Source organism: Saccostrea cucullata, unplaced genomic scaffold, assembly GCF_032062105.1.
Source record: "Saccostrea cucullata isolate Sc308-1 unplaced genomic scaffold, CSIRO_AGI_Scuc_v1 ctg16, whole genome shotgun sequence".
Classification (NCBI taxonomy): Eukaryota; Metazoa; Mollusca; class Bivalvia; order Ostreida; family Ostreidae; genus Saccostrea; species Saccostrea cuccullata.
This window is the reverse complement of record NW_026933130.1, coordinates 238,049-253,968: the sequence shown is the minus strand read 5'-3', so window position 1 is coordinate 253,968 and position 15,920 is coordinate 238,049. Positions and strand designations below refer to the sequence as shown.

Here is a 15,920-nt window from a genome sequence, read left to right as displayed (position 1 = left end):
TCAGCAAAGGGTAGTTTTATGAAGAAAATTTACCCCAAAAAGTTTGAATTGAAAGATAGTTGGTCTTGAAAAAAGTTAGCCACTACCCCCCCCCCACCCCCCCACCCCCCACTACCCCCACGAAATAGGATTTTCGACTTCGGGGAAGTTTTAATTTTTCGCTTTTTTTTTTTTTTTTTTTTTTTTTTTTTGCTTGTCAACTTTTTCATAAGTAAAAAAAAATTTTCAACGCGCCTGATATATCAAATAAGTCAACAGTCAGGAGAATTTTAATTATTGCATTCGGATTGAATTAATATTTTTACATCTCCAATATTTTCATTTAAAAAAAATATGTTCATAGTTACATTGATCAGATTTTTTTCTTATTTGGAATAACTTTACATCTCTAGGATTCAAATGGTAGATGCTGGTTAGTTGTTCTTGATTTGAATAGTATGTTTCTGAAGTAAAGAGGTGAAATTCATAGTAGGATATGTTCACATTCGTATTTGATATTTAAAATTTCAAAAATTAAGTCTGGGCGATTCCTATGTATTGCTAGTTTGCTACACTATTTTTGAATATCCTTATCCTTGAATTTTTCCTTGACTCTGGCAAATACCTGTAGTTTGTCAATTCCAGATAGTAGAAAACCAGGGGCTTTGGCTAATTTTTACGGATACATGGAATCCAGGTTATTATTTTTTCTTCCCTATAAAGACATATAAAACGGTATAACTGTTTGAGAGATACTTATTCCTTTCGGATCTGATATTTACGTTAAATTCATTTCGTGAATTGTCATATATGTGCATCACATTATTCTTTTTATTCACTGGTAAAACTAAATGTGCTTTGTATGTATAAGGTCGCAAAACTTTTACAACATAAACATTAACGCTAAATGAATGTATTAAGGATTGAAACTGTAACTTTATATGGACACAAATGATTACTAAAATGATTTATATAAATAATTCATTTTTAAAGACAAATAAATGCCAAAAAGCTTTGAGAAGAACTGTTACACCATTCCGTACTTTTGAAATTGTAATTTTTCACTTTAATAGAAGATAAAACTACATAAATATAATTACTCTTAATGCTGAGCTTTTCATTTCTTTTTAAAATAAAAATTTTCAGATCATACGTCATATCATTTATCATATCTAAGAAAACAACCCTTGTGTTTACAGTTTTTATGTCAATGACATTTAAATTTCAAATAATTTTTTTTTTTTTAAATTATGAATATGCAATATAAAAACTTAAAATATATAATTATATTATTGACAAGTAGAGAACTAAAAAAAAAAAACCACAATGGTATATGCATAGTTACCTTACGAAACATTTCAAGTTCAAGTTCTTTATTTCTTTGCGTCATAAGACACATCAGATTACATATAATAATGCTAAACTTAGAAAATACATATTTTTGGCGGGAAAATAATTACAAACTGATTATAGAGAAGGACTGAAAACAAAAACAAAAGCTTATACCTAAAATAGAACAATATCATCTTGAAATATTTATTTTATATTAGAGATTATAATTGGAAAATTGTAAACGTATTTTATCAACTGTTTCTGTTTGAGCTTTGAAAAAGGAAGGAAAATATTTGTTTCATTGTTGATACTTACATGTATGTATCATTTCAAAACAAAAGTTCATTTTTTTTTTAATTATACTAAAGATTCACTCAAATTTTGAAGAGGAAAAGAACATGATAGAGAAATATTGCGTCATCAACTGTCTAAAGTATGTACGACACAGCAAAAAATCTGTTTTGAATTTTTCGTATTTTTTTTCCTTTTTGACATTCCATTACAATAAAAGTATTTATTTTTTATAATAAGCATACTTATTTTAAGAAGAAAAAAAGGGTGGGGTTAGTTTTCGGTGGCCACTTGATACTATCAGTATTGTACCCCTCAATTACAATTACAGGCGAGTTATCCAAGATAAGAACTTGTCCACAATCTGATCTAGAAACCAGTTATAAATATGCCACTGTCTCTGTCAATTCACACTGACGTGGCTAAGATAATCGACTTTCTTCGATTAAAGGATTTTGGTTGTAAGATAAATAGATCAAACCCGTGTTTTCATTGGCTAGTATATTCCATGATCAGACCTGCAACAGATGCGCAATAGGCAATCCCGGACAACCAGCGAAAGTCTCTCCAGTTTCCCCATAACGACAGACTGATTCAGGGCCGAATTCCTGCCACAAAAATGCCGTCAATACCCGGGCCTTAGTCAGTGCCATTAATATGTAATTTAAAACATCATTAAGTTAACAGATTTGAACACCTTTTCCCAATAAGGATCTGCTTAGAATGTTATTTAGATACTTGCAACACCCCACAAAGCTAAGTACATGTACATCTGCCCTTATTGGACACTGGTATTTACATTTTAGAAGTAAACGTACATATGCATGTTATTGTTGTTTTATTCATAAAGTCTGAATTATCTTTTTAAACCTAAAGCATATATAAGGGTACTGTTGTTTCATTCATATATAATCTTGATTATCCCAAAACAAATTAATGCAACAAGTGGTTAAAATGTTTTTAAGGGTATCTTAAAGAATTATATTCATCATGACACCAACTTTCATGTTGTCAATGTAATTTATTTTCCCAATATCCTTTCACTGGACTGAAGAATATAATACGTTCTAAAGACTCTTGAATTTAATCATGTAAAACCATATCCATAAAACTATTGACATAATGATCCTTTTAAAACGATATTGAGGAAAACATAATAAATGTAGACTTCTGAAGGTACATATGAAGATCTTTTTTTTTTAATTTGATATTCTGGAGAGTTTCTGCCAGAAGAATGCAGTTTTTAAAATTGTTATTTTTTTAACCCTTCAAACACTATTTGAAATGTCTTTCCATGAGTACTTTCACTTTAATTTTTAGCTGCAATAATGTAGCTCTCTCCGATTTTTTTTATCTTATATTTTCTGGAGCCACCCCCCCCCCCCAAAAAAAAATGGAGAGGACTACATTATTGCAGCTATTTCAATTTACATTATATACGTAGATATAATAACTCAGGAAGAACAGAATAAATTCACTTTGATCCTCTAAAGTATAAACACATACAGCAGTTTAAGATAGTGTAAATATTCTTTTCATATTTATCTTTCAATAATTGAAAAAAAATTAATGACATTGATTTTGGTTTTATATGTACATCTATATAACTGATACGTAAATTCTATCACATGCTTGCTCTGTCCCTGTTCTCAATCATTTTGAATTTGCTCTTTGATGATGGAGGATTTCTTAAATGACAATTGGACAGATTTCACGCCCGAAGTTCACTCCAAAAGACACGGCCTGGGGGCACGCCCATCCGTATTTCAAGCTACCCCGTTTCCAAGGTGTCGCCATACTAAAATGAAAGCACGCGCACAGTGATGGGGACCTATATGTATTTTCACACTTCTTAACCCCGAACACTGATTGAGCATTTATTCACAAATCATGAACTCTCTTTGAAAATTTTGTGCCCACACAAGACGATTAAGATCCCCTCTCAGGCTCAGAATAAAGATCCATGTAGCACTGATTTAGAATTTTATCCCCTCTGATCAAAATTCAGACAAGGTACAGAGTTGTGTGGTCAAAATGAACAAGGCTTTAAACAAAAATTTTTTTTTTCCTTTGGTTGTGCTATTATTGATCAGTAATTTTTATCAAAAGAAAACAATTGAATTTTTACTAAAGTTTTGATTTTCAGAAGTACCCCGGTATTAAGTCTAGAGATTAAAGAGGGGAAAACCATGTCTTCTTCTTCTGTATATGTAATTTTGGGATGAAAAAGTTGCAACAAACCATAAAGAATTATTTTTATTTTTAAAAAAAAATGCTATAAAACATTTTATCTACATGTATTTAACTTATTTCGCCTATTTTTGACACCAGTAATATACTTGTTAGCAACGAAGAGTTGCAATACATAGGTGAATAAGTCTCTTTTGGACAGCACACATCATGATTTTTTTTAAAACACCATTATACATTTGACACTTTTAACTAGCAAGGCATGTTACACAGAAACATGACTAAGAAGGATTTGTTACGGTAAAAAAATTACTTTACGATAATGATATAGATAAGAAAGTTTCCACAGATATTTTCCTGGATAAAAATTTGATCACTCATAGTGACTCCACCTTACCCAGGGGGACACGGTTTGAACAAATTTGAATTTACACTACACTTGAGGATCCTTGAAACTAATAAATATGACAAATCATAACCTTGCCTAGATGTAGAGTTCTAGCGTTTATTGTTTTACATGCATTACATGTATATTAATTTAAGCATTTTTAGAAGGAAAAACATGGAGATAAAGAACAGTATTTAAGCTCAAAAGTCCATTAAACAATACAAAATAGCAGCAGAGTATAAACACGAATCTCTAAAACATCAAGGTAGGATCAGATCCCATGAAGAATTGAGCATCCGCACCCGCAGGAATACTCGAAGTATATCATGTTTTAACAGTATAACAGACATTTTTGTTCCGCGTTGGGGCACCCATCACTTATCTGCAATTCCTCTTATACCGTTGAATGAAATTTATCGAGACTTTCACAGAACCTTTGTTACACACACGTATTTCCTTCCATTGTGCACCTTCTATAATTTTACTTTTTAATCTGACACCTTTTTCGGGTCTTCCAGAGCAAAACATGAACTTTGTCATTAAAATCATATGGGAGACCGGTTAATCATTGTACCCCACTTGAAAAAAGGGAGTATATACATGTATAGTGATCTTGATGTCCGTATGTCCGTCTGTTACGCTCTTGGGTACCGATCTCTTATCCGCAACTCCTCTTATACCACTGAACAAAATTTGATGGTACTTTCACAGATTCTTTATGACATAATGCCATTGTGCACCTCCTATTAAACTTTTTGATCCGAGACTTATTTCGGGTCTCCCAGATCAAAACATTGTCTTTGCCTTTATAAAAATATGGGAGGCGGGGGTATTAGCTAGTGAGCTCATTTCTCACAGTACATCTATTTTTCTTTTTTGCTGATGACTACCATTGTTTCTTTTTTTTCAGTGGCTCAATGCCCAGCCAACAGCACAAAGAAATTTGTACATCTTGCCAGTGTCCCATTGAGGACCGCTTCCTTCTGCGGGTCATGGATCTTCCCTGGCACGAACAATGTGTCGTCTGCTCTGTGTGCCAAATACAACTCACACGGACGTGTTTTCATCGCAATAGACAATTCTTCTGCAAAAACGATTATGATAAGTATGTTAATTGAAAATTTCAAAAATAGTTGTCCTGTGGATTATTTATCATCTTATTAGGGTATATTTGGTTTTCTGGATAACGACAAAGCTGTTTATTAAATGCGTATACGTATATAGGTATGTACTCCTGTATATCTAAAAAAAAAAAAAAAAGAGGCTGAAATGCGTACACACATACCTATTTGAAAAATATCACCATTGTAAAATCAGTTGTAAATGTTAATATTTTGCAATATTTTTGACATTTAAAACTTTTGAGAAATTTGGAATATTCTAGGTTTTAAAAAAGTTAGCGAAAATTTAAATATTCAAGAATTCGCTTCCTTTACGTTTACGGAACTAGACCGAGGTCACATTTGTGATGGGATTGCCTTTCTAAGATTGAGCGGCTTTTGTTGTTCGTTTGGACTGTCAGTGTTTATAAAACTCCGCAATAAGAACTAATATAATGAGCAATATCGAAGACAGCCCGCAGCAACCTCGACTTCAATATTTCTTGTTACCTTAGTTTCCAGAAAGAAGCTGACACTTCGATGTTTATTAGAAACTTGTAATCGATTTTGGAGAGCCACCATTAATCCTGACTTGTTACAATGTGCACCATAACCGTTCATTTTTTTGTACTGCACTGATATATTAGGAATTTGTCAACATGTTTTTGAGGGGGAAAACATAATTTTGAATATGATTATTTGAAACAATGAAAGAAGAAGGTACAGTTTGAGCTTTATTGTGCCCTAAAAATTTAATGTTCTTAAAAAGTTATGAAATTGGCTTTAACAATAGTTTAGAAGATGAATATGATAAATCAATAAAGAATATGGCATAAGGGAGGACCTTTCTGGAAATATGACGTCATTAATTTGGTAATTTGGTATGGCGAGTTTAATGCAGAAAAGCTTCAAAATGACTCATTTCTGTCTGCCACCGTCGCCCACTTTAATTTTTGGATATATTATGTAAACTGCTATGAAAAATCACATATCTCAAAATCTTTCTGGGCGACAGAGCAACTTTTTAAGAAACTACAGGAAAATGCTCACGTTAATGACGTCACAATTAGCATTTACGAGGTCATATGAGAATTCTTACTGCAGGGAATTCCTATGATTCAGAAAGAATGGATTTTGATTTCTTATATCACTTTCATATTTTAGAAAAATATAGGGCTTAATTTGTATTGAAACTGTACCCTGTTCTTTAAAAGTTTATTTATTTATTTTTATTATTTTTTTTTTTTTGCTTTAATTTTTTTTCTGTCATTTTTACGACAAACAAAAACTTTGCAAACATTTAACTGAAAAGAATCTTTTTTTTTGGCATTTTTCGTAAGATTCGCAAAAAGGTTGGCGTTACAAAAATATTGTTACTTTACTTAACATCATAGACCTAAAGCGAAGTGTTGATTGCGTAAGTTGAAATCTATAGCCAAATATGTAAATAAATTACAGTATATGAAATTAATTCATCGAAATGTTGCCAATTTATCGGCACAAACACAATCACATTCAAAATAAATTTGGATAAATATTTTTAAGTTTGTCATATAGCATGTAGTTTAGGATTCTATTATGGCAAAATAATAGTATCCTTTATGACCCCTTAAAAATCATCCTGACGTTGTCCTAAATGCAGACATATACCTAAATGATATATTTTGATATAAGATATTAGTGTGTGTGGAGAAAATAACAGGATCCATTTAAAGCGTGCCATTATATTTATAACCCACCTCTCCCCGATTGGAATTAAAGTGGAAGAGTGTAGTGATCAGGATGTTTGTCCGTCCGTATGTTACGCTTTGGGGGTACCAATCTCTTATCCGCAACTTCTATTTTACCACTGAATGAAATTTAACGAGATTTTCAAAAAAATCATTGTTACATAGTGTCATTATGCACAACTATTTTACATTTTGATTGGACACATATTTTGGGTTTCCCAGAGCAAAACATAGACACGGCAATTCTTTTTATATATTGAAGAATAACCATCTCTTCCTATACCACCGAATAAAATTTAATACTTTTACAGATTTTTAAAAACATAACGCCATTGTGCACCTCCTATTTTACATTATGATCTGACTTTTATTTCGGGTCTTTTGGAGCAAAACTTTGCCAATATAACTGTATAGGAGACAAGGGGTATATTTAGTGAGCTCATCGCTCACAGGACGTCTAGTTTTGTGTTAGATTTTGCTTTTTACTAGAAAGATCGCTAAAAAGAATATCCTATCTTTTAAATTTTGAATTAAGTGCAAAATTTACATGATAACTGAAACAGTATAAATGTTTTCGTGAGTGCACAATATAATTCATTTATCCTTAAAAAAAATACCAGCGATGGCATAAAAACACCATGACGAATCCATATAACTGATTTACATGTAATTAATTGTTTATTGTCAAAGAAATACAAGGAGAAAATATATTTGTTAAGACTAGGAAAAACAAAAACGAATCACAATCATAAAATGGATTACATTGCATATTTTGAAAAGAAAAAAAACATCAAATCATATAAAGAGTTTCTAGGAGAGACAGACAATAATATTATGTTTAAACATACCTATATTTACTCAAAAAATTTGGAAAAACAGCCCTTTTATCGATTTGACATTTGTATAATTATGTGTTAAAATAAAAATTACGAAGAAGGACGTTTTCATTTTTAAGTCTGAAATACTTTGAAAATATTTACATTTATTTTTCTGTCTGTTAACCTAACTTTTAACTAAGAGTGCTATGAAATTATCACTGTTCGTGGGGGACCATTGTTCTTGGTTTTGTTGATGGACTCTTTTTCAGGAAAAACATCCCCAGGAACGATATTTTTGTTCAGTAGAAAGCAAATAATGTGAGCTAAAGCAGATATTTTTAGAGAAATGGTCGAACAAAGGGTATTTTTGAGGGATTGGGATTGATGTCTGGGTTGGCGACCCATACTCCAGTCATGATGTTGAGAAATCTAAAGTACATTTTTTACAGAAAGCTTAGGTACTCTAAAGTGTATTGTGGAATCTATTGTAGAATCTATAATTTATTCAGTTGTGTGGTTTTCAGTATTTTTTTTCTTCTCAATTTAACCAATTCGTGTGTTCTAAAGATTGTTTAACAACACTCTTGTAACTTTACACATTCATCTATATATATTTTATATAGATATAAATATCTATATCTATACAGATATAAAGCCATATATAATTTATATAGATTAATAAATTTACACCAATTGTTATCTATAGACAAAGAGAGATCGATGTTAGCTGGAATAAGATTGGTGTACTAATAGTGTTCAAGTACTATAATTGTTTAGTTAAATTTAAAATATAATAGTCACAAATGGAGAAGAAGCAGGCAAGTAAATAGATCTAGATTACGATTAATTGATCCCTAATTAATATATTTTTCTTGATTAGGAAAAACATAATTTATCTTTCAGTTTAAATTTATTTTCAATCATTCTATGGCTCCTTTTCAGTGTTGTATTTTTTTTTACTCAAGTGACCATTAAGGCCCTTGTGACCTTGTATTGCAGTGTGCTAACTATAAAGAAGAAATTTTAATTACTGAGTATATAATTTAAAAAAATTATTCCTTATTCCTTGACCAGATTCGATTGAATTCTAGTAAAAGAAATTTTGTCTTTTGTTGAAATAATGGAAAAAGAATGTTGCATGAGTTACTGAAAGCTGGGGTTTTTCTCCCTTAAAATCTTAAAATATATGATGTACAACATACCTGTACCAAAGTTTGGTTTTTTTCTTTAACTAAATAAAAAAGTCAGTGGAAAAGTACTACATTGCTAAATGTTAAATCAATCATATAAATTTGCAATTTACTTGGTGGAGGTAATTGCAAAATGTTCATCATAGTAAATCTCTTCTTTTGATGTTTAATTTGATTCAGGATTTGTACTAAAGCATATCCTCAAACAAAAATAAAAAGCCAGCGACGGATAGAAGTATATTATTCCATATAATAAACTGATTTACTATACTGATAGAATTATATAGAATACATATATCTATTTATGGGGTCATTTTATAAAATAATTACGAAACAAGTTGAAAATTAAGGATAAACCAGTATTTTTTTTTACAGAATGCAGATAAATTGATGTTACATTTTGATAGATCTAAAAAATGTTATTTCTTGTTATGATTCAACTGAATTCTAGTAATTAACTTTGGTTATTTAGAAGAGATTTCCGACACTGGTTTAAGTCGAATTTGTTTTCTTAAGATTTTGTCTTTTGTTGAAATAATTGGAAAAGAATGCTTTATGTTCAATAAAAGCCTACGTTTTCATTCCTTAAATTACGATGTGATGTAAAACATACCACAGTTTGGTTTTTAATTTTTCTTTAATTCAAAAATTCAGCCAGTGGACAAGTAACTGCAGTTTACTTAGTTGGGATGAGTGCAAAATTTTCATTATGACAAATGATTCCTTCTGATGTTTCCTAAGATTTGGGATTTGTTCAAAATTTTAAAAACATACTTACCCTTAAAAAATGCGACGAATAGAAGCACATTGTACTATTCCATATATTAAAACTGATTTATATGTCGCAAATTGTTTTTGTCAAAGAAATAAAAGAAAAACATACGTGTTAAAAAGGGTTGAAACAAAAATAAATTATTACAATCATAAAAACATTTATTATATGATTGAATAAAATCTCTATTTCCAACTATGTTATGATTCAACGTTCCAGGTCAATACAAGGATTTATTTCCTCTACATTGATCTAAAAATAGATTGGGAAATTCCAAATTGATACAAATTGTTTTAGAAAGCTATTTATATGACTATGATTTTTTTCATGTCAACAAAACATAAGCGGATACATATTTTAGAGTGAGGGTGGTAGATTTTTACTGAATAATTTTTTTTTTACTTTTTGGCAGTCACTTTTCCCTGAATTTTTTTATATTCTATGAAAAAGACTGACATCATATATTTCTTTCATGGCAACTAAAATTGATTTAAAAAAACATTTCAAATTGATATGACTGGTAAGGTTTATTTACTGTACTAGGTTTATTTACATTTTAATTCTGCCTCTCTCTTGTATTTGGCTAGGACTTAATAAAATGCAAACAAGTAATGGGCTGTATCAATTTATCAGTGAGTCATATAATAAAACAATTATTGCTGTTTTTAATTTTTTTTTAGCCATCTCAAAAATTCAGCTCGGTGAATATTGTACTCCTCAGGGCTAAATCATTGTAACTGCAATTTTATTATTATATGATTGAATAATTTCCATCTCTCTGATTGGCTGAGATCCAACTATGTTAAAAAATTCGTTTATGACCTGCACGTGACGTTCCAGGTCAATACAAGGATTTATTTCGCCTACATTGATCTAAAAATACATCGGGATATTCCAAATTGATACAAATTGATTTGGAAAGATATTTAAACTACTATAACTTTTTTTCATGTGAAGAAAACATAAGCGAATATATATTTTCGGGTGAGGGTGGTAAGAGGGGATGCAGGGACACTCCTCCAACACTTTTACTGAACAACAATTTTTCCTTTTTGGCAGTCATATAAAAATCTATCCTATAAAAAAAACCGAGATAATTTTTTTTTCATGGCAACTAAAATTAATAAAAAAAAAAAAAAAAAAAATAAATACGACATGTAAGGTTAATTAACATTTTAATTCTGCTTCTCTCTTGATTGTATTTGGATTGGACTTAATTAAATTCAAACAAGTAATGGGTTTTATCATTTTATTAGTGAATCATATAATAAAACAATTATTGCTGTTTTTTTTTCGGTCAAAAAGATTTAGCCATCTTCGAAGTACAAAAATAAATTATTACAATCATAAAAACACAGCAATAATTGTATTATATTACATATTAATTGAAATTATGAAAAACATATTTTAAAAATAAAACATAGAGTACAACTATCTAATATGAGGACATTTTTATCTACATGAATATTTACTAAATTACTTGAAAAATAAGAAAAAACAGTAAATTAATACAGGATGCAGATAAATTGATTTGACATTTGCATAAATATATATGAAACTTTTTTTAACGAAATTATATCCCCAAGAACGATAATTTTGTCAACATATCAATTTAGTGTGAATCCTCTTTATTTACGAGTTGATACGAAATTACATCCTCACAAACCAATAAATTTCAGCTACCCATGAATATTGACCACGCGAATTAATAAACATGTACTAGTATGATTCCACTGTTAATGTTAAGTTGAGCAAATAAGAGTTAGTTTTAATAAAAAATAACTGATAGTGGACTTGGCAGAGATTTTGAAAGAAATGGCCGAGCAAAGGGTAGAATGGAAGGATATGGTTGAGGTAGCAATATATGCCATGATATTAAACAATGCAATGTTTATTTTTGAAGTGCATTGTAGAGTTAATTGTAGAATACTCCGTTGTATAGTTTAGAGTATTTTTTAGCATATTTTCTCAGCTTTGTCAGTTTGTTTTTTTCCATTTTTCAAACTATGTGCAACAGAATTCTAATGATTTTACACGATCACGTGGACATTAACAATACAACTTGTATTTCATATAGAATAAAAGTCATAAGAAAAATGAAAGCCAAATCGCTCTTTTTTCTCGTTCCGTTTGAAAGTGTTTGTAGGTTCATACTCTAATGTTATTAAACATTTTAAGTACATCAAACTAATGCTAACATGAATTTCCAATATTTAGTTAAGGCATCCCCATACTCTTACATCATTTCAAACAATAAAAGCATAACATCAAAAACCTGCAACAGCGGGGATTAAAGCATTACCCATTTACTATTGAATAAAATGTCTTCGATTTCCATTTTTAGATCATTCGTCAATTTAAAACAGACGATTTATATCGCAAATTTACAATAAGTCGAGATAAAATGCCTTGTTCGACCTGCAAACGAACTGCTTCTGCCATCACTTAAACCATGGGTTCTCCAATGGATGCGGCAAAGATATTCTTTAAACATGGCGGAGCTTAATGGTCTGATTTCCGTGTCTTTTGCTTCTGCGGAGTGATATCTCGTGTCCGGACCATTTGGCGTGAATTCAAATCCGTCTTCACTTCTGCAACAATTTAAGTAGCGATTGAGGATGCCTAATTTGGCAGAAGATGTTCACACTTCGTTAGCAACGCAGGCGGTGTCACTTCATGTTCAGTTTTGTTTTGTCGTGGGGCTACTTTTTGTTTCTTTTGCATGAATTCTTTTCTGTCGTATGTGAAAATAATTAATGTAGATCTATACTCAGTTGACTGCAAAAAGATCTTAAAAGCGAAAAATCATCCTTGCTTTTGGTATCGATCTTCTTTTTATATATCTATGTAGGTGAATGCACAGTCCAACAAAAATTATGAAAAACTACCCCTTTATTCCAATATTGGAAGAAATTGTTTTACTTTATCATTATAATTAAGACAATTTGTAGTATACACCAATGTTTTTTCTGTATTTTGAAGAAATTATATTTCACACAATACATGTCGTATAATATCATATCATACAAGTATTTGTTTAATTTTCAAATAGGGTAACTGCCGTTTACATTTCCCAATCAACATGAAACAGAAAATGTTTTGAATGCTTGAATTTATTAAAAATTCAGTAATAAACTGTAGATTTCAATTAGTTTCACTTAAAATATATAGAATCTTCCCATAAAAAAATACCAATGGAATTAGAATTCTTTAGTGTGTAATGTAAGCCACTATAGAGGGTTCTTAAACTTTAAAATTCTTTTTAAGGTTGTTCCGACGGGCGTCTTGCAATGGCTGCGGTATGTTTGTCATCCCCACAGAGTTTGTGATGCGGGCGAAGGGTTATGTGTATCACCAACAATGCTTCAATTGTATAGAATGTGGACAACAACTCCGCCAAGGAGATCATTGTGCAATAAAGGACGGACAACTCCTTTGTGGCCTCGATTTCGAGAAGGAAATCAGCATGATGGCTTTAAGTCCAAGAAGTAAGAAACTTAGTTTTGTCAGATCAATCTTAATCTACAACAATTGATGTTGGTTGTGCTGAAATTTGATGATAGTGAAAAGTAATCAAGCTTAAAAGTTCATCAAAACATAAAATAAAATATCTCTAAATGACTCAAAGGTAAAGAAACCATATACATGTATATAGAAGTGTCCTTTTTGTTCTAAAAATGTTATTTTCCATACACGCAATCTTGAATTTTTTAATTTTGATTTGTGTTAAGGTGATGGTTCAGATAGTTATGAAGACGGAGAAAGCGATTGTGGAAAACATCCTAAGCGGCCACGTACTATCCTCACAACCAGTCAAAGACGGAAATTCAAATCAGCATTCGAACTGAACCCAAAACCTTGCAGGAAGGTAAATATAATCTTCTAAAATATATATGAAAAGCAAAAGCGTCATTTTGCTGTCTTCAATTTGATAACATCTACCTCTCTCACAAAGGTACGTGAACAATTGGCTGCTGAAACCGGACTAAGTGTAAGAGTTGTGCAGGTGTGGTTCCAGAACCAGAGGGCAAAGGTTAGACAGTATTCATGTCTTTTGCTGAAAATATGAAAAGTCACAATTTGAATTAGCTCAACCAGATCACGAAATCAATGTCGTTTAAGACTGTGATAAATTTTAAAGTTTATTCGTTTTTAGGTGAAAAAATTGGCACGTCGTCAAAATCAAGATGGTAGCAATTCTAAGTCAGGGGCACAAACAAAGGGTAAAACTGAGGGTAAAGAATGCAAGTATGAACAGGATGAAGATATAGATCAAGGTAAATGAAACGTTTAAAATCTAATATTTTTCATTAAGGTCATAAGTTTCATAACATATTTAAAAATATATAAATGATTTTTAAATATCTATTCATGATAGTGACTTTTACCTCAGAAGTTGGCCAAAATATATAATACAAATTAAAGTTTATTTGAAAAACTTTGTGACTTCATTTTCATTTTGTTTTTTATCTAGATTGTCTGCAGAAATCAAGAGATGACGAATCTATAAGTAAGGAAAGCGTTGCTGTTTGTGCTCATTTGTTCTCCTTGGAAATATTTTTCTTAAAACTGATTTCTCATTTTCACTCTTTTCAGGCTCACTGATTTCGGAGCCTCACCATAACAATGTGGAACAAATATCCCCTCTTCCAGCGAGTGAATACCATGGTACGTTTATTCTCTCTCTCTCTCATTCTCTCCCTGCCCCCACCCCACAAAAAATCAAGCAAGGAAAAAGACATAATTGTTGAAAAAAATTAAATGATAAGAAAAATAAAATGAGTATGTCTATATCTTGGTATATATGACCTATTGTTACATGTAGCAATAATTCACAAATAATTTTTTTCCAAAGTTTACAATTACCGGGGTTTTAATTTTCTTTTTGCAATGTAATTTAATTTTTTTTTCAATTATAAAATATTTTATATAGAACAAAAATGTCTCAAATATTTTTATTTTTCATTCTTAGAGCCATTTCGAAGTTCCATGGACCTGGGTCGAAAGGGAATGGATGACGGTATGACTTGTGTGGATACAATGTTTATGAACGGAGGCACGACTCCTCATTCACATTTAGACAATTCAGGGGTGCCGAATCCAATTGACAAACTCTATTCAATGCAAAACTCCTATTTCAGTGTTGAATAAAGGATTGTTCAAAATGACTTCAGAGTGTGGCTGACAGTACATTATTACACTTCAATTCAGATTTCTTGTAGACTTGCTGGAAAGGAGAACATTTTTAGGAAAAATAATAATTTATTCAATGTAAAATGTGTGTTCACTTTATATGGTACAACATGGAAAAGAGTTTGCGAACTAAAGTGCTACATCATTTTACAGTAATCAAATGAAACTCTAATAGACTGCAGGGATATGACAAGGAGACGTCCTAAGTATGATCAATTTTTTATTAAAGCATTATTTAGTGATATTTAGTTGTAATGCTATGTGTATTTACTTTGTTTATCTGTGATATTGATTAGTTTTTTTAAATCATATTCTTTGTTAAGCATTAATATATACTACTAAATATTTATCGTATTTGTTTAAGTACAACTTGATGAAAATTCAAAAGGTATACATGATGGAAATATACTAGTAGTCCATTCAATTTCATTACTCCCTATAATTTAACTTACAGCATGTACTACTTTAAAAGGTAAAGTAAAATCTTCTGTGAGCAGAAATTAATTTTTTCAAATTTTTTGTCTGAATCATGACAAAATAGAATTTCTTATCTCGATTTGCATTTATTTTTTTTAATTTTCTTCTTTCCAGTAGAACAAAAAATAATGAAGAATCTCCCTTGTAAGAAAGCTATAGATCATTTCATATACTTTTACATTATCCCGAATTCATACTTTCTGCGAATACTTTTCTGAGATTTTATTCGGGGTAGTCAATGCAGACAAACGTTTATTTTCTAAGCAATAGCATTTTATACAAAAGCATGATTATATCAACTTTCTAGTGTAATGTTTTTTGAAATCTACATGTATATTACAAAAAAGTATGCAGTTCTTGTAGTTACTCTTTCCTAACTTGTATGTCATACAACAATGTTACTCTGTATAAAAGTGATTCTCATATGTATTTATTGAAAATAAAGTCTGAAAATAAGAAA

General features: G+C 30.6%; 1 protein-coding gene across 1 annotated transcript; it reads left to right on the top strand.

Annotated features, from left to right (window-relative positions):
• Positions 1-5,097: 5,097 nt before the first annotated feature.
• On the top strand, positions 5,098-14,970 carry LOC134237328 (LIM homeobox transcription factor 1-beta.1-like). Its single transcript, XM_062719434.1, has 8 exons — positions 5,098-5,285; positions 13,058-13,278; positions 13,522-13,658; positions 13,746-13,823; positions 13,947-14,067; positions 14,265-14,300; positions 14,387-14,458; positions 14,763-14,970. Exons 1-8 carry the CDS (start codon positions 5,098-5,100, stop codon positions 14,939-14,941), a joined length of 1,032 nt encoding a protein of 343 aa, XP_062575418.1. The 3' UTR covers positions 14,942-14,970.
• The last annotated feature ends 950 nt before the right edge of the window (positions 14,971-15,920 follow it).

Excerpts from the sequence above, each read along its gene's own strand:
- LOC134237328 (XM_062719434.1), top strand. The coding sequence starts at position 5,098 with ATGCCCAGCCAACAGCACAAAGAAATTTGTACATCTTGCCAGTGTCCC. Across the intron at positions 13,279-13,521 it reads GATGGCTTTAAGTCCAAGAA|GTGATGGTTCAGATAGTTAT; the intron begins GTAAGAAACTTA and ends ATTTGTGTTAAG. Across the intron at positions 14,301-14,386 it reads AAGAGATGACGAATCTATAA|GCTCACTGATTTCGGAGCCT; the intron begins GTAAGGAAAGCG and ends CACTCTTTTCAG.